Raw genomic sequence first — 18,327 nt, 5'->3', positions numbered from 1 at the left:
CTCACCAACCTCCCATACTGCCACTGTCTTAAACAAAACGCTAGCTCAGGGAACTCAACCCCCTAAAATATATCAGGCCACACATGTCAACTGTTGATCAAAACATACAGTCCCTCCAGATACTATTCATCCATCCTTATGACTCCGCCTGCTGTATTAAGTAGCTGTATCATCGAAGCACCTGGTTTATTGCTGCTTTTTGGAGCTTCCAAGACATCATATCCTCAGAAAAACAATCAATCTGGTTTAAAAAAGGGCTGTTCTCTGAGGAACTTACTAAACTTTTTGAGGGGCCCCTTGTTCTGGATTCTAGTCTGCTCAGTGGAACCCTTACCTTTCTGCATTAGAATTGTCCAATCAGAACCCAGACCTCAAACCATCGGGATGATCTGTAGATCGGTGCGTGGACTCCTCACACCTAAAGTGGCTGAACAAAATGAGTACATTTGATGAAAAAGTACTTTTTTTCATTCTGGGATGAATATTGAATATGTGGTGAATGTTTAATAGTGAATGTTTTCAATATGAGCAAAACCTTAAAGAACTCTATGGGGTTAAATGTGACTTAGGGTTTTTGTACAATATAGTTAAACCGTTAACCACAATTTAACCATGGTTTTGCTACACTAACCATCGTGTAACTATGGTATTTGTTGTAAAATTGTAGTTATACAAATGGTAGTCAATACGCCAAAAAACCATGGTTACACTTTTACATTAAAAAACCATGGCTAATTTTCGTAAGGAATTCTTCTAGCAGTTTGAAAAGTGATGATTCTTTCAATCGCACAAACCTTAAGTTAGCATATAAGTTATTGTGCTGAAGCTAGTATCCTTTCCAAAGAGTCATTTAACTGACTTTTAGCGTTTAAGCAGATGTTGTCTCGTCGAATGTCGTATCACTTCTCGAAAACTCAAAGTGCAAATTCATTCTTGCCAGGCATGTTTAGCAGAAATGGAACGACAGCGCCATCTTGTGGCGGAAGGACTGTTCTTCTCTTTACATGAGAAAGGACAAAATGTTCCGGAATTTCTGCAGCCCGTTTTTTTTTTCAGTTACGCACCGACAGACGTTGTCATGTCATCGATTTGATAAATCTGTATTTCATAATGCAATATCAATTTTAACAGCGTTCACGATAAATCTCATATATAGAATTGGGTCAATTGTGCAGGCTTTATGTGAAATTGGAAGTAAAAACATAGTAAAATAGAAAAGCTGGGTAAGAATTTTTAATTGTAATTAAATTTTAACCAAGAGTAGAAAGGGTTAACATTAAAAAAAAAATAAAAAAAAAATTGTCCGAAATAACATGCACTACTGCAAATGATCCTTGATTCAGATGTACAAATAAAGGACGAAGAATTCAAAGTGTTGTTTAGAGACAGTTTATTAGAAATATGTAGACAAAAACCTCACTGCGTTTAACAAACTTAAATTTATAAACCTGAATTGACAGGTCACAACATTGTTTTCATCTTTTAGTCACACCTGCATTGATATTAAGAGTGCAAACACAAATTGGCCATCTATTGATAAGTTAACCTTTGTTCTGTACAGCGGTGAGGCATATGCTTTTTTAAATCACTTCTCTTTACATGTATGGAAGAAACCAGTGTACAATTGCCTGCTACACGTCTATGTGTGATACAAAACAACAAATACTAACTGCCAACCTGAAATCATTTCATAAAGCAGCGTGTACAGACAGGACTATGTACTTTGAACATGTTGGATTAACAAATAAACCTATCTGAGGGGCAAAACTGCAGCTAAAACACATAAAACAGGGGTTTACCAATGAATCAGTGCAAGGGCTTTGAATATGCCATTCTGATTTCAAATGCAGCACTACTGAAAATCAAATGTCTTGGCTGGCATTTGCAATGAAGCAGCATGTGCCAATGCTTCCTTCGCTCACACACAAGGAAATCGGAACCTCAACACCAACAAACAAAAGTATAATTAAATAAAATTTAGTTTGAATGAGAGGGAGAAGGCAGAATATGTCGATAAAGTCATTCATGTCCTTTTTCCATTACTACATATTACAATGTATACGTTACATGATGCAATAACCCCACTCACATTGAGGAAAAAGCCCAAGACTGTAAAAGCCATTGAGTAAATGGACCATAAATGGTGTCCACAATACATCAGCTCGTAACTGTCCATGCAGAACAGAAAAGTAAAGAGTGTATTGTCGAGGGGCTGACGTTGCCATCAACACAACAGTAAAAATTAATCCCTTGTGACTTTCTGCAGAAAGACCTTGAAAAACAGTTTCAAAAACGATGCCGTTTTTAAATGGCTACCAACTCAAACTTAGTCTCTCTCTTCATTTAAGTGTTAAGTGAAAATTCTTGCTCTCTTCTGCATGACAGTTTGCTCTTCCTTTACTCAAGGTCTGGCATTTCTGGGGGGAAAAAATTTACAGTACATAAATTAAAGGATAAATAAATGTTTTAATATTTTAATTACATTCATTTTTTTTTAAACAAATAAACGGGTCAATGTATTTTTTAAGAATACTGTTCATTAATACTATATAAAATTATAACAGCTAACATATATATTGTTCATATGTACTGATTTTCAAAATAATACAATGAACAAACAAACATCACACAGAGGAGGACAGATAATTTAAGAAAACGTACTTTCATCATCACTATCTGCAGACTCCTCCTGGAATGAGATAAACATTTTAGCATAGCATTTATCAGTCTATTAACTAATAAATAACTAATGAATACAAAAAATTTAGTTAAATAATGGGATGCCTAATGAGCTGATAATATGGCAAAAATAACTATATTCTTTTGGCCAATTTAACAACATTATTCTCTCACATCATCTGCACCATCCACATCTGGTAGGTCATCTTCCCCACCCATGCTGTTCATCATCTTTAAGAAAGAAATAAGATAAAAACAATTGAGTATTATTTATTTTCCTTTTACAAAATTCAAAGAATATCTATATTATTAATAGTAATATATATATATATAGACACGAGCCTCTGAAAAACGGTCAAAACTGGACAAGTCTTCATCGGAGTCATCCTCCCAGTCCTTCCAGTTATTGAAGTCAACACTGAGCCAATTAAGCTGTACATTGAGAAACATTACTTAACATGTTATCTTATTACTAAATGAAGTTACATTTGAATGATTTAAACAGAACAAACACTGACCTTTGCTTTTTCTTTTGTTAACCTTGGCCAAGACCTGCCAGGTTCTGCTTTTCTTAGACAGCAAAACACAGACCTGTCTGTGCGTTTGTGTTTAGACTCCTGTAAAAGAATAACAGCGTTCTCTGTAACGCACAATAATAAATGAGCCATGCAGATGCCATGAGCTCTTACAACCTGAATTAGAACAGAAACCATCAGGTGGTAAACTTACATTTGGGTCAATGGACTCAAATAGTTCTACTTCATTATGGTGTTTCATGTTATCTGTTCCTCCAACACAACTAAAGCAAGAAATATAGCATATTACAATTCAGAAAGAACTACTATAGTTCTATATTGCATTTTAAGAGTCAAGCATTAACATTATAGCATCAAACACTTCAATAATGCATAATATTAAACATTAGTTCATGGCAGTACACTAAATAATTATATTTTGCAATGACAATTTAATAACGACTGACTTTTGCAGCAGAGTATAAACACACTTTTAACAATGATTGAAATAAAACGTACCTGAAGTCAAGCTTTGTTTTGTCAAATTTAACTTGGACATCTTTGCTGTCTTCTATACAGAATTCAATGAAGACAGCCTCCCGTCTGTCATACCACTTGGCAGTTGCTGGCTGCCTGCAAAACGAATGGAATTCAAATATTAAAAACATCTGGAATTTAAATATATTTGGAAAAAAAAAGAAAAAAGATCAAACTAGACTTCAATATGACATATAAATAAATGCATTTAGTTCTAATGGGGTACATACATGGCGAACTAAGCAACCAGCTACGTGCATTTGTTAAAAGGCAAACTCCACACTAAAAGTGCAGCTCTAAATTAAGATGTGCGAGCTGGAGGCCTTGGCGGGGGTGGAGCAACAATGACGTTACCGTGGCAACCAGTTTGTATCGATTGGCAGGTTCATGCATGGCCTCTTAGCAATCTACTTAGGGCTTCACCACTATAATAATCACAATGGCAGAACCAAGCCCTAGCAATAATTAATATTCAATCTTGTACTGCATTTTAAATGCATGACCTCTGGCTAAGGATTGTAGGGATAGGCTAGCAGTAGCCACAAGACCCAACATACTTGACTACTAGTGTAATACCTGTCACACCTAGGACATAAACTACCTTCAAACGTTCGGTAAGATATTAATGTTTTTGAAAGGAGTCTCTTATGCTCACCGAGGCTACATTTATTTGATCAAAAGTACAGTAAAACAGTAATATTGTTAAATATTATTAGTATTTAAAATAACTGTTTTCTATTTTATTATTTTTTTAAATGCAATTTATTCCTGTGATGGCAAAGCTGATTTTTCAGCAGCCATTACTCCAGTCTTCAGTGTCACATGATCATACAGAAATCATTCTAATATTCCGATTTGCTGTTCAAGAAACATTTCTTATTATTATGTGTTGGAAAAAAAGCTGTGCTGCTTGTGGAAACCGTTATGCATTTTATGCAGAATTCTTTGATGAATACAAAATTTTAATTATTTGAAATATCTATTAGAACATTATGTCTTTACAGTGACTTTCTATCAGTTTCATGCATCCTTGTGCAATAAAGTGATTCATTTAAAAATAATAATATTTTAGATCCAAAACTTTTGAATGTAATGTATATTTCCTGCAAATAAGTGCAATTTAACTTAAGGAGAGATAAATGGTGGTTAATTTAATCATACACCAATTAATATGTCAAGCTGTTGCAATGCATGTTTTGTTTAGATTTGCTGTATTACTGGCCATGTTGAAATTCTTCTAATCATCATGATTCATTTCTGCTGCAATCTTAAACCAAGTTACATCAGCAAATTTAAGTTGGACTAAGATAGTCTCTCTGGCTAACCAAGCTGATGCTCAGGTGGTTTATCCCGAAGGCTGGGTGGTCACCCAGTATGATGAACATTACCCCAAACCCTTTTAAAACCATCCAACATACCAGCCTGATTAGGCCTGGACAGCAAATGAAGACTCTTTAGCTGAACAACTGGCCACCAGCTTGGAAGACTAGCATAACCAGGTTTTAAGACCACCTTAAACCAGCAAACCAACTTAGGCTGGATTAAGCATGTGTATTTATTTTTCCAGCAGGGAACACCCTGCATGTCCTATAGGCTTAATCAAGGTCGTAAATATTGCTAGTACATTTTACGGTAATGCAGATGAAAGCTTAAATAAAAAGAATCATGCAAGTTAATAGTAAACTGAGCAGCAGCTCTGATGTTAGCTGTGCAGTAACTACAGGCCTAAACTATCTAACTGCTAACCAGCTAACGTTAGCTAAGCTCTGCTGTGGGAACCATGTGCGCTATTTTCACCACCGATTACGATTTTTTTCTATACAATTTGAAACGGTTTTCCCGAGAATGACTAGTATTCTCCTTAATGTCCATGTCTAATAACAGCCGTATGTGAGAAAATCTGTTCGCCTGATAGAGGTTATGAACACACTTGCTAACTAGCTAATAAGTTAGTGCATCCTTATCACTGCCGGGCAAACTCACATGTCGATACCTTCTTTCAGTTTTCACCAAAATCTGCGTTGCCACTCACGTCCTCTCGCCTGCGGTAGTGTTTGGAAATTGTGCTGTCAGATCAAAGCGAATGCATAAAGTCGGAAGCTAGCTGTTTATGCTCCGCTCTGTCAACCTGCACAGGATCAGCGCGTCTACTCACTGGCGCCGCGCGCAATGACGCAGCATTTCAACGTTTCTAGCGACTTCTGCTGCGCGCGCCCTGGGCAAACGCGTCTCCATAGTAACGCAAACCTCGCTCCGCCTCGACTGTTGCAGGATTCTTCTTCTTCTTCGGTTTTATGGCGGGTAGCACCAATCCATTCACAACACAGCTGTGCTTACCCGCCACCGCTTTCTTCTTTTCATTTGACTTTCCCATTCTTCTTATTTTTCCCCTTTTCCGACCTCCAGTTGATAAACATGCTTTTCTTCCTAGATCATCGCGATTTTTTAATTTAGAAGTTTTGACCATATAACTCTTGCCAACTGCAGATTCCTCCTGCGTTGTCACGCCACTTCCCGCCTGTGTGCTAGGTTTGAGCGGAATGGCCACTCGCTCGACTTCTTGCAGGATGTCAGCTGATGCAGGAGTCATACGCATTTATAATAGGATATCTTTTCTTTTCGTTACTTTTCTCTTATCTAGAGTCAAAATTAAACTTTATTGTCAAGTTTCTCAACAATTACAATATGGCCAAAGCGTAGTACTGAAAATAAATAAGGCGAAGTAAATAAATAAATTGATTGATTGAAGACAAAAGGAAGAAATAATAATAATAATAATAATAATAATAATAAATGGCAGTAATGTTAAAGTGATAATTGCAAATTATATAATTAATAATAATAATAATAATAATAATAATAATAATAATAATAATAATAAAAAATGGCAGTAATGTTAAAGTGATAATTGCAAATTATATAATTCAATCAATCAATCAATCTATCTATCTATCTATCTATCTATCTATCTATCTATCTATCTATCTATCTAACGTATTTTATTGGCGTGATGATTTGCACACAATATTGCCAAAGCATCAATACACAAAAAGTGTCATCAAAATAAATTCAAATAAATAATAATAATAATAATAATAGACAGCAAAGTTAATAAAGTGATAATTGCAAATTCTTATCAATTTAAAATATCTATCTCTCCCGTTAATATATACAGACGGGGTTAATAAGAAAAAACACCAAAGTCAGACAAAGATGTTTGATGATGTGGTGTTAAAAGAGCGCCACACAGTGGTCACATCCCGTAATCTCTAATCCGGCCAACAGACTAGAATGACGAACTTCCTGCCTACATTATCTTGTTTTCAGGGGATTTTTCACTGTAATTACTAAAAGCGAACTACGTGATAACGAAATATGACATAGAGACGCCGAGTTAGTGTCGCGAAGGAGCTCAAGGCGAAACGGTTTCGTCGTGACAGTAAACGATGTTCTTTGTATGCTTGTTGTCTTCCTGTGGCCAAGGACGGGGAATTGGAAAACCACAAAGAGACTGAGCTGGTGTGTTGATCGAGCAAAGTGTCATCCGAAATAGGATATCCCAAGCATTAATTCGCCAGGATTGTCAAGTTTTAAGGCACGTTCAATGCCGCGGTCGTCTGTTGACTTCTTCGTCGAGTGGAAGCAGGCATTCTCCCGTTGCAGTAGGTTTCCTTTACATTCATCTCTTCCGGCAAAGTCACTACAGAAGGTGAATTCATTTATTACACGAACACAATAGGCTTCATCCCAATGTGTTTTTACATTATTGTTATTCTTATTTAACAAATGCTTAGGTTAAGGCAACTGCCATCCTTTTCGTCATCTGTCAGGTTGCTGGACAATCCGTAAAATAAACAATGTCTTGATCTAACTTGTATATTTATTTTCTCTAAAACAGGGAAATAGGCCTGTTACTGCAATTAACGAGAATTTATGGGATCACAAGGTAATTTAGCTTCAATAATGTAATCACTGCAAGCATCAAGTGACATTCATGAGCAGGTAGAGCAACACAGAACGATCCTTTGTTTATACAGTGAACACATTTCAGAGCAGCTGATGTGATTCTGCACAGCTGCCTGTTGGTGTTGAACGAGCAATACTCCGCACAGCCTATTCATGCAAGAAACTTCATTGTCTAGAATATTACACCCTTCTGCTGCACAGCCACAAAGCTATTGGATTGTGAAAGGGTAAATTATATTATGATGATTAAACCTAATAATATAATCCTTTTTTTAAGAGATTAAGCGCAAAGAGCTCGTAAGATCTGGCTGAGAATTATTTGCATGCCACCCTGCAGCTTTAGTCAGGTGTGAAGTATTGTGAATTTATGCAGGGTTGATTCATCACACGTGTATTATTCATCATATGTTTCTCCTGACAAGAAAAGGGTGAATTGATAACGAGCGCAAGATAATATTTAATCTCAAAAATTTAATCTAAAAAATTGTAATAAGGTAATAGGTTTACCATTACTGTAATTGGTTAGTTAATATGACACCAATCAGTCACAGCAGTGTCCTGTAGTGTGACATGCTATATTTAATCTAAAACTAGTTTAATCAGCGTTTTAAATTATTTTTTGTATAATTACTACCCTGTTCTTAAGACTTCATATTAATTGAGAAACTACATAAAATGATTTAAAAATGAATAAGTAGAAACAAAATAAATGTAGATAGATATGACAAATATTAGATTTTTTTTAAATGTCATTTATATTTTTTAACTATAATTATATACTACCAGTCAAAAGTTTAAAATAAATTAAAATAAGTATAATAACTGTTTTCTATTTGAATATATTTTGTAATGTAATATATTCATGTGATTTAAAAGCTGCATTTTTAGCATCATTACTCAAGTCACATTCTAATATTCTGATTTGCTGCTTAAAAAACATTTATTATTATAATGTTGAAAACAGCTGAGTAGAATTTTTTCAGGTTTCTTTGATGAATAGAAAGTTCAGAAGAACATCATTTATCTGAAAGTAATCTTTTGTAACATTATAAATGTCTTTATCAACACTTTTGATCAATTTAAACTAACCTTGCTAATTTCTGTCACCCCCCTCCCCCACCCCCAACAAATAAATAAAATACTGACTCCAAGCTTTTGAATGGTATAGTATATAATGTTACAAAAGCTTTTTATTTTAGATAAATGCTGATTTGATTTTCTATTCATCAAAGAATCCTGAAAAAATGTACTCAACTGTTTTAAATATTGATAATAATCAAAAAAGTTTCTTGAACAGCAAATCGGCATATTAGAATGAGTCCTGAAGGATCATGTGACACTGAAGACTGGAGTAAAGATGCTGAAAATGTAGCTTTGATCACAGGAATAAATTACATTTTAAAGTACACTCAAATAGAAAGCAGTTATTTTAAATAGTAAAAATATTTCACAATATAACTGCTTTTATACTTTTGCTGTATCTTGGATCAAATAAATGGGACCTTGGTGAGCAGAAAAGAATTCTTTAAAAAAACATTAAAAATCTTACCGTTCAAAAACTTTTGACTGATAGTGTATATGATTATTATTATATATTTATTTAGCTATATATCATATATATAATTCTTTATAATTTTCTTTGTATAATTATTATGCTGTTCTTAAGACTGCATAAAACTATTTAAAAAGATTTTAAAAAGCTAAATGGTTATTTAAAATGGTAAAAATCTGAGGAAATAATCAGTCACCTAAAATATACACTTTTCTTCAAAAAAGATAGATAGATAGATAGACAGACAGGATTTAGATGATATATAATAATTTTTTTTATAAAAAATATTTTATTTACTTTTTACACTCTGTGTGTGTTTTTAACTGAAAAGTAACACTTTTTTTTTTTTTTTTGGTTTGGTATAGTGTCAAATGTAGCATATTTACCACAAGAAAATAAGCAAAATACTAAATTATTGCACCCTTTTTAATGTTCATGGTGGCCTCATGTTGACTCTTGCAAACAGATCTCTTTTTCCTCAGTTTCATCTGATGAGATGAGCGTGCGAGCGGGGCAGGGCAGTGACGAGGTGCTGGTGTCGCAGGCGGTGTGGGATTACCTTGCAGCCGCAGGACGACCCTGGTTGGTCGACTTCGAGGACAAGCAGGGACTGAGTGCGGACATCATCCGGCGCGGGGAGCGTGGCGGCTGCTGTGCCGTGCGGCTCTCCCCGGTGGAGGGCAGCAGCAGGGCCAGAACTGGAATGATGGAGGGGCGGGTTTCTCCTGTTACACGGAAAGCTTTCATAGACTTATGCCGTTGTGCCCGGAAAGAGATGACCAAACAAGAAGCAGCTCCTAAAAGGAAACGTTCCCTGTTACCATGCATGACAGCAATGGAACCCGACGGGGAAGGGAGCTTGTTGCCTCAGCCTCCTCAACCACGGCGCTCGCAGAGGCAACACCAGAAATACAGGAAAAATGCAGACATGGACACCTGTGTGGTTTTACCCATGCAACATGAGGCCGCAGCAAGGACCGGTGCCGAATTAGCCATCGCTCGTGAAGAAGAGAGCACCGTTTGTTCTATCTGCATGGGTGAAATGGTGGAAAAGACAACTCTGGACAAGTGTGGCCACTCGTTCTGTCGGTCCTGCTTAGAACAGGCATTTCAAGTCAAAAAAGCGTGTCCTGTGTGCAGGCTGGTATATGGGCAGCTTATCGGTAACCAACCGGCCAATGGGACCATGATGGTTGAAAGAGACCCAGACCAGGAGTTGCCTGGCCATGAAGGTTATGGTTGCATATGCATTATTTACAGTTTCCCTCCCGGTTTGCAAGTGGTAAGTACTGCTTACAGGCAGATAACAGAAGCGTGTTTTGTATTCAGATAACCACAGACCAGCTTTCATTATATACCGTATAAAAATTCCACACAGAATCTATAATCACACACTGTTATGTTTTAAAATGCTTTCAGCAAGAGCATCCAAACCCTGGGGTGAGGTATCCAGGCACAGACCGAGTGGCATACCTGCCAGACAGCCCTGAGGGAAACCGTGTCTTCCGCATGCTGCGGCGGGCCTTTGAGCAGCGCCTCATCTTCACCATAGGCACCTCCATGACCACCGGCATGCATAATGTTATTACCTGGAATGATATCCACCACAAGACCTCCATATGGGGCGGACCACGATGGTATGCAGTTTAATAGTTGCTTGCTTAATTATATCTGGGGAATCAGTGATACCACAGGCATCTCTTCCCTGGAATTGCTTTTTGACTTGAACATAAAACTTTAAAATTTAAAGCCGTTGGTTTGGGTGAGAGTCAAAATTTGGAGTTATCCCATTACATTAATGCCAAGTTCTGTCATGAAACTCTAGATGGCACTGGCTGATGGGTTCTTAACATAACTGATGATATTTACAGTGTTAAATGACTTGGCACAGACTGATTGGTTCTTGTTACATATGCAGCCAATGAACTTACTGCTTTACATTTAAATGACTGGTTAGCATCCACTTGAGAATTTTGCAGCACGCATTCAGAGTTCCTCTGAAACCTTCCACCTTCCTCAGCTCCACCTGTATAGATCTGCTACGGGTTATTTTATATGCTATTTGTGCAGCAGCAGTGTCTTAAATACTGACAGCACCGTATCACCGTATGTAGTAGCAGTTCCTGTACTTGCTTGCAGCAGGAGCAGCAGCAGCAATAATCTACAGCAATAACCAACAGCAGCAGCAGCAGCAGCGTAGCAGATCTATTCCGCCAAGACCAAATACATAAACATTGTCATAACCATCACCATGCTAAAATCTTCAGAGAGTTGTCATGATAGAAATACAGTAAAAACAGTAATATTGTGACATATAATTACAATTTGAGATATCTGTTTTGTATTTGAATGCATTTTAAAATGTCATTTATTGCTATGATGGCAAAGCTGAATTTTCAGCAGTGTCACATGATGCTTCAGAAATCATTCAATTTGTTGCTCAAGAAACATTTCTTATTATCAGTATTGAAAACGGTTGTGCTGCTTAATATTTTTGTGGAAGCCATTTTTATTGATGGAATAGAAAGTTCAAAAGAACAGCATTTATTTGAAATAGAAATTGATAGTACAGCCACTTTTGATCAATTTAATGCATCCTTGCTGAAAAAAAAAAACATTTTTTTACTGACCCTAAACTTTTCGTATCGTATACTCATACATTATTCTATACATTTATTTAATACATTTTAATATGAAAAGGCCAAAGAAACATTTAGCTGAACTTCAACTTTCGCTTTAACTTAATATTGCTTTTTTTCAGCTTTGGTTATCCAGATCCTACATACCTTGTTCGGGTGACAGAGGAACTGCGAGAGAAAGGAATAACAGCTGATTGATTTGTGTCGAGCACTTGAGAAGCTTCAAAAGGATGGCAAACGTGTGCGCTTGACCACAGTCTCTTCACAAACACACTGTGTCGAGTCAAGCCACAGTCATCTGCTGCAGCATTGATTTGGTCAGGACGCTGTTTCACAATGTTTCATTTCAGTCTTTATGTTTAGCTTTGTTCTTTAGTTTACTTGAGTGAAGGCAGTGTGTTTCACATACACTATTTTCTTTGGTACAAACCTGGGGTGCACTTCACTGAGACAGACTGTTCAGTGTACTCAGCTGAGTTTATGATACCCACTGGACTGCTAAAATGTGAATGTCATGAAGGTGTACACGATTCCTCATCTACAGTACAAACCTCCTCTTCCCTGTTTCAGGTTAGAATCACTAGGCTGCTGGCCTCCCTCTTCTAACTCAGTTTGTTCCATCCAAACTATCCTTTAGAACAGCTGATGGTAACATCTGGATGGAGACAAATGGCATAGCACAGTTAAATGGGTACATCTAGGACAATCCCATACAACCTTTTTTTCTACTAATCAGCACTAAGAGGCACTTTGCAATGGAGGTAATATTTTTATTATGAGAATTTAAAGTGGATTCTGCCTGATCTTCCAGAGTGCAGGATCTAGAGATGTTATTTGTGGGCCTTTCTAATTATAAGGTCCTAGTAAAAGAGATGCAAGTCGATTTCAGTTTGTCTTAGCTTTCATCACTTATAACGTTCGTTTTTGTCGTTCATTTCAATATGATGTGCATAAAAAGTAATATTTTTTGCTTTGTTTGTTAGGTTCCGTTTTCCCTAGTTTGTATTGTTAGGCTGAGTTCAAACTTCTGTCACATATATATATATATATATATAAAATGATGTCAAAACGAAAGGGCGTTTAAACCACTTAAACCAAACTAAAACGTAATCGCTCTAAACTTCGCTGTAACCATTGTGTTTATGCCTCAGACTTGGAGCAAAGCCTAGCACTCAGTTTATTTTGAAGAATCAGCTGATTTGTCCATACAAAATTTGCTGAAGTAGAAAATAATTCAGTGACACAGCAAATGACTCCCAAAAATACGTCCAGGTCACATTTAACCCCAAAATCAAAAAGAAACAAATGAGAAATTATATTTTGCATTAAGATTATATTAAGAATTTTTTTCTCAATGTAACATTATTTTCTGATAATATTTTCATGATTCAATTGGGATAAATTTTCCTCCATATTTCAATAATAATTGTTTTGTTATATCTGTTATTCTCAATGATAATTTTCATTACTATAACACATTACAGTAAAACAGTAATGCACTTATTTTTTTATTTTTAGCACAAATTAAAGACTTAATTTAAATAATTGCATTTAATTTTAAATAGCTAAAAGTAACATTTATAATAAATGACACCATGCAAAACCCACAAAATGACTTTCTTTGAGCCAGATGTATTTACTTTATTTTTTTTCTTTTGATTTTGGTGTGAGATATGACCTAGGTTTTGTGAGATTCATCAAGATATCTTATATGTTAATATATGCTAGGCTGCTGTCGTCCATGAAGCAGATTTATCGAATTTGTTTTGTATTTCTCTCATTGAAATGTTATTGTGCCTTCTGCTAAAGGTCACAGCCTGTTATAACTAACGGTACTCATTACTTGTTGGTATTGGTTCAACTGTGTTTGATCAATATGAAGCATTAACCTTATAGCAGTCTTTCAGCTTTACGCAAAATGCATCATAATTTAGAAAGCGTTGATCAGGTCTCAAATTGTTTTGCGCAAACCAAAACATTTACTTTGTGTTATGTTTTTTTGTGTGTTGTTAGAGGTTGCTTATGTTTTACAGTATCAGGTTTGAGTTTTGTTTTGCTACCATATTCTCTTACTCTCACTTTTATGTTATGAAGGACCAATTCAATAAGGATTTGTAGGACTTAAGTGTTACTGTCATGCAAAATTCTATGCACTTCAAAATCGGATTTATGAAATAGACCTCTTCAGATGACTGATTGTTCAAATGAAATAATTTGCTTTTACAGTTGTTGATTTGTATTACATATTGAATTGTATGCTACAATTAAAATGTGCTTTACATTTTCATACTTGAATAAAGGGATTCTGCTCTGTTACACTGTGTTGGGTTTTTATCAAGTTCAACTTCTCAAGGTAGTCTGCTTATCTCTGTAAATGGCAATATCACAGTGTTCTGTAAATATGAACTAGCTACGACCTGCCAGGAATTGCAGCTGTCATGCAATTCAGAAAAAAATGCATTTTTCTCAGAATGAACTATACTGTAAAATTACGATTTGAGCATGTTTTACAACAAACTCCCTAAGAAAACCTTGATATTAGTAATAATTGCTAACTAAAGGGATTTAGTTATCAGAAGAATAATACAAATTGTAACGGTATTACATAGAAATTTATTCAGTACAATTTCTTTTGCAAGGGTTTGATATCTCTGTATATTCTGTTTTATATTTTATCTTCATTAAATTTGTCTGTAAGCCCTAATTATGACATTTTAGCACAATTCCTATTGTGACAACATGCCCCACTATTGTTGCATATTATTACAAAGTATGCAAAAGCAAAGTATATTTCTTCTGGGTAATAATGATGGAATTGGTTCAATTAAGTATGTTTATGTACAGATTTTTTTTTTAATGAAATTTGTGAACCGAAATCTGGAGCAGAAACGGTACTGCAGCTAAAAACAGTTCGGTGCGCTGCTGTGAGATGCTCAACAGAGGGCGCTACTTCACCACTTTTATAAACTCGACTAAAGAGTAAACGCGTTGTGTATTTTATCGTGAATTCTCATTCTGAAAATGTATATCTTAACAGTATTATGCTAACATATTAATCTCAAACCTGGTAAAGGATTTAAATTATTTAACACAAATAGCAATTCTGCCTTCCTACCAGCCAGATTTCAAACAAAGGCCCATTTCCATCGTCGGCATTAGGATCCACAGGTATCTCTGCTTCCATCATCTGGAATGACACTAAGAACAGTAAATAGCATGTAGTAAACATACCATACCACACTATAATAATTAATATTAATCTCTGCAGCCAATAAACCATTCCACAGATCACCAAGAGGGACAAAACGTTGGTAAATATGTATTTAATGCAGTCCGGGTCATATTATCTTTCACCTTGCATTGTTTTCTGAGAAAGAGGAGATGCTACGCAACCTGTCCATGTACGAATTTCTCTAATTTGGCCAGCTTTTACAAAATGACAGATGACTTTGTGCAAGTAATTAGAGATTAATCGGACACAGTTCTTGACGTCAAACGACAACAAAAAAGATACAAGTACTTTCCATTCCATAATAAGCCATTTTATTTATCACATCAGTCTTAAGGCTAACACATTAAATTGTCTGCACCCAATATTTTTAATACTTGAGGGGGATTTTAGCAGAAATGCAATGATAAAAGCACCGTGCTGTAAATTGGAAAACCCGTATTGTAATGTGACTAAGGGCATTTCCTCTGATTATGCCAGTGGGCCCTTGAGCAATGCACTGAATCCCCATCTGCTCTACAGTCTACAATAGTACAATAGTGCCCTGACCCCTCTCTGCATCTGCGTGTTAGATAAGAGTATGGAAACAGCACTTGGCACGGGTAACCAATTACTCTTGTCTCTGCTAAAGGTTAGGTGATCTACTGCATATTTGTTTTAGTTTAACTGCTGAAATGTCAGCTTAATATTATAGTGGGGTATGTTTAGATGATTTAGATGATATATTTGGTTATTTATTTGTCCCAGCATTTTTTTTTTTTTATTTCAATAAAAATGATATACTTTAAAAATGCCTTCATTAATTTGAAAAAGAATATATTAATTATTAAAAATAATAACAAAAAGACAGCTTCTCTGGTGCACAGAGAATGAAATATACACTACCATATATATATACCATATATAATATACCATATGTGACATAAATTCCTGAGTGTTGTAAGTTCCTCTTGCCTTATAATGCACTGAAACAAATGTTTCATTCATCCAATTAAAAAAGAAATAAACAGAAAATGTAGCCTATTGCTAATTTTCTGCCAGAACATTATCCATTAATTTTATAAACATGTTAACTCTAAAGGACAATGCAGTGCAGTGCAAAATTCAAAATACAGATTAAACAAAAAAAATCAATATGGAAAAGAAAATTACTTCATATTAATACAGTACATTACATCTATTTTTACAGATTTTTTTAGAGTGTGTAATTTAAACAATTATCCTTGATATTTTGAAATTATGTGTGAAATGGTGCATAAAAACAAGCAGGATTGTGTGTTCTGTGATTTGGTTTGTCTTTGTCACATTTATTTCCCTGGGCAATCTCACTCATGTCATTATCCATCTGCCTGCATGAAAGGTTGGGAGTTGCAAAAGGGCAGGGAAACATTGAAATAAAGCCAAAATGCAAATATGGTGAAATATGCAAGTACGAGTATCCCTACTGTATTTTGAAAATATATGAAGAGGAACACCGTAGCTACTAAAATACTCTGGCAGGCAATGTTTGTGTGTCTCGCGCTATTGAACGGCAACCGCAACAATGCTACTGAATCTACAGCGAGAAACAGCTCGACCAGCGTAAAATTACTTTTATGAGTCGGTTCTTTTTAGTAAATCAAAAACTTACCGCGTAACCGGTGCAGTCCAAACAATACCCAAACGAATAACTCTTATGAGTCATTCAAATTAGTTCTTATGAGTAATTCAAAACTATAGAGCTCAACCTAGGCTACTCTAACCGAGTCGCAAACAAATGACTCATATGTTTTTTAGTGAATCAATGCTGTATATCATGCGTAGTATAAACTCTTATGAGTCTGTTCTAGTTAATCAAAACCATACAGCGCTATTAGCGTGATCCTACCGATTCCTGAGTTATTCTTATGAGCTGATTCTTTTGAGTGAATCAAAAACATAATAAGAACAGGGTCTGCAGGGTTTATAAAGTTAATTTAAAGGGGTCATAGGATGCCCATTTTCCACAAGTTGATATAAAGAATATATTAATTATTAAAAATAATAACAAAAAGACAGCTTCTCTGGTGCACAGAGAATGAAATATACACTACCATATATATATACCATATATAATATACCATATGTGACATAAATTCCTGAGTGTTGTAAGTTCCTCTTGCCTTATAATGCACTGAAACAAATGTTTCATTCATCCAATTAAAAAAATTTAGGGTAATGATTCACATCTATATTTTTTAACTTGAGCCAATGAAAAATAAATAACTTGCCCATTTTCATTGGCTCAAGTTAAAAAATATAGATGTGAATCATTACCCTACATTTTTTTAATTGGATGAATTAAACATTTTTTTCAGTGTGTTAACATTCTTTTGCTTTTATTTTAATTTCAGCAATGACTTTAAAGAAAAGGTGTCATACTTTTCCAGACCTTTAATAATCTTGGGATAGTTCATAAGCTCCAACAGTAACACTCAGACTGAACAAGAGCTTTGCATTGCCATGAATGTCATTAGTGGGAGAGATCTGGAGTGGCTCAGGTGTGTGATGCCCATGTGCAGCCTGGGCCATGAGGCTTTACAGTGGTATGAGCGCCATGCTGAAGCTTTTTTGGACATCTGCTGCTCTTCCATATCACGGGCCGACCCATCTGGCTCAGCCAGGCTTTCCTCTCCACAAAAAATTGTTACTCCTCATGCCAGGAGCACTCTTTGTCTGCCTTGCTCTCTCTATTCTCCCCTCCTTCTATGTCCCTCTATGTCAGGATTGACAGAACTGAATGTTTGTGCTGCTTGTTTGCCTGAATAACACGTGTATGGAAAATGATTTTATGTTCGGTATGTTTAAAGATTTCTCATCGGCGTCAAGATACCAAGATAAGTAAGACAGGTTGCATACACATCTAGCTCATATTTTCTTTTTGGGTGAGCTGATATTCTGAGATTTATTGTAATGAGCTCTGCTGACCCCGCCCCTCTCTTCTGAGCTGCTCTCAGAGAGACTGTTTACTTTAGCCAGCATTCATCTTGAAACTTGCTAATTAGCACATTAGATTCATTACAAAACATTATACTCACTTCTTCTGTAGATGAGGCTGGATCATGAATGATTCGCGCGAACATAGACACATTTATGTAGACCGGGGACGCATTTCCTTCAGAAACAATGTAATCCACTGCGAGTTCAGCGGCTCAGATGTCGGGAGTAAATGACGACTGCTATGTTCATTAT

The 18,327-nt window shown here is 35.7% G+C and overlaps 2 protein-coding genes across 7 annotated transcripts; one reads left to right on the top strand and one right to left on the bottom strand.

Annotated features, from left to right (window-relative positions):
* Positions 1-371: 371 nt before the first annotated feature.
* Positions 372-13,391, top strand: LOC107668558 (probable E3 ubiquitin-protein ligase DTX3). Of its 6 annotated transcripts, none has more exons than XM_016460482.1 (5): positions 6,972-7,393; positions 7,630-7,677; positions 9,732-10,531; positions 10,669-10,886; positions 12,011-13,391. In XM_016460482.1, the coding sequence occupies exons 2-5, from the start codon at positions 7,665-7,667 to the stop codon at positions 12,084-12,086; spliced, it is 1,107 nt and encodes a 368-aa protein (XP_016315968.1). In that variant the 5' UTR covers positions 6,972-7,393; positions 7,630-7,664; the 3' UTR covers positions 12,087-13,391. The 6 variants fall into 6 exon arrangements, with proteins under 6 accessions (XP_016315970.1, XP_016315965.1, XP_016315966.1 ...); XM_016460481.1 differs by having other exon boundaries at positions 7,388-7,440; XM_016460484.1 differs by lacking the exons at positions 6,972-7,393; positions 7,630-7,677 and adding an exon at positions 372-457.
* Positions 1,376-5,953, bottom strand: LOC107668559 (prostaglandin E synthase 3-like). The gene is made up of 8 exons (XM_016460485.1): positions 5,715-5,953; positions 3,714-3,827; positions 3,409-3,478; positions 3,198-3,296; positions 3,022-3,111; positions 2,854-2,910; positions 2,662-2,689; positions 1,376-2,417 (listed from the first exon to the last, which is right to left on the bottom strand). Coding segments are annotated over exons 1-8 (480 nt in total). The 5' UTR covers positions 5,717-5,953; the 3' UTR covers positions 1,376-2,397.
* Positions 13,392-18,327: the final 4,936 nt, after the last annotated feature.

The sequence above is a fragment of the Sinocyclocheilus anshuiensis genome, unplaced genomic scaffold (genome assembly GCF_001515605.1).
Source record: "Sinocyclocheilus anshuiensis isolate Anshui unplaced genomic scaffold, SAMN03320099.WGS_v1.1 scaffold32, whole genome shotgun sequence".
In the NCBI taxonomy this organism is placed as follows: domain Eukaryota; kingdom Metazoa; phylum Chordata; class Actinopteri; order Cypriniformes; family Cyprinidae; genus Sinocyclocheilus; species Sinocyclocheilus anshuiensis.
Note: the sequence above shows the minus strand (reverse complement) of the source record. Positions and strands in the feature narration are given on the sequence as shown.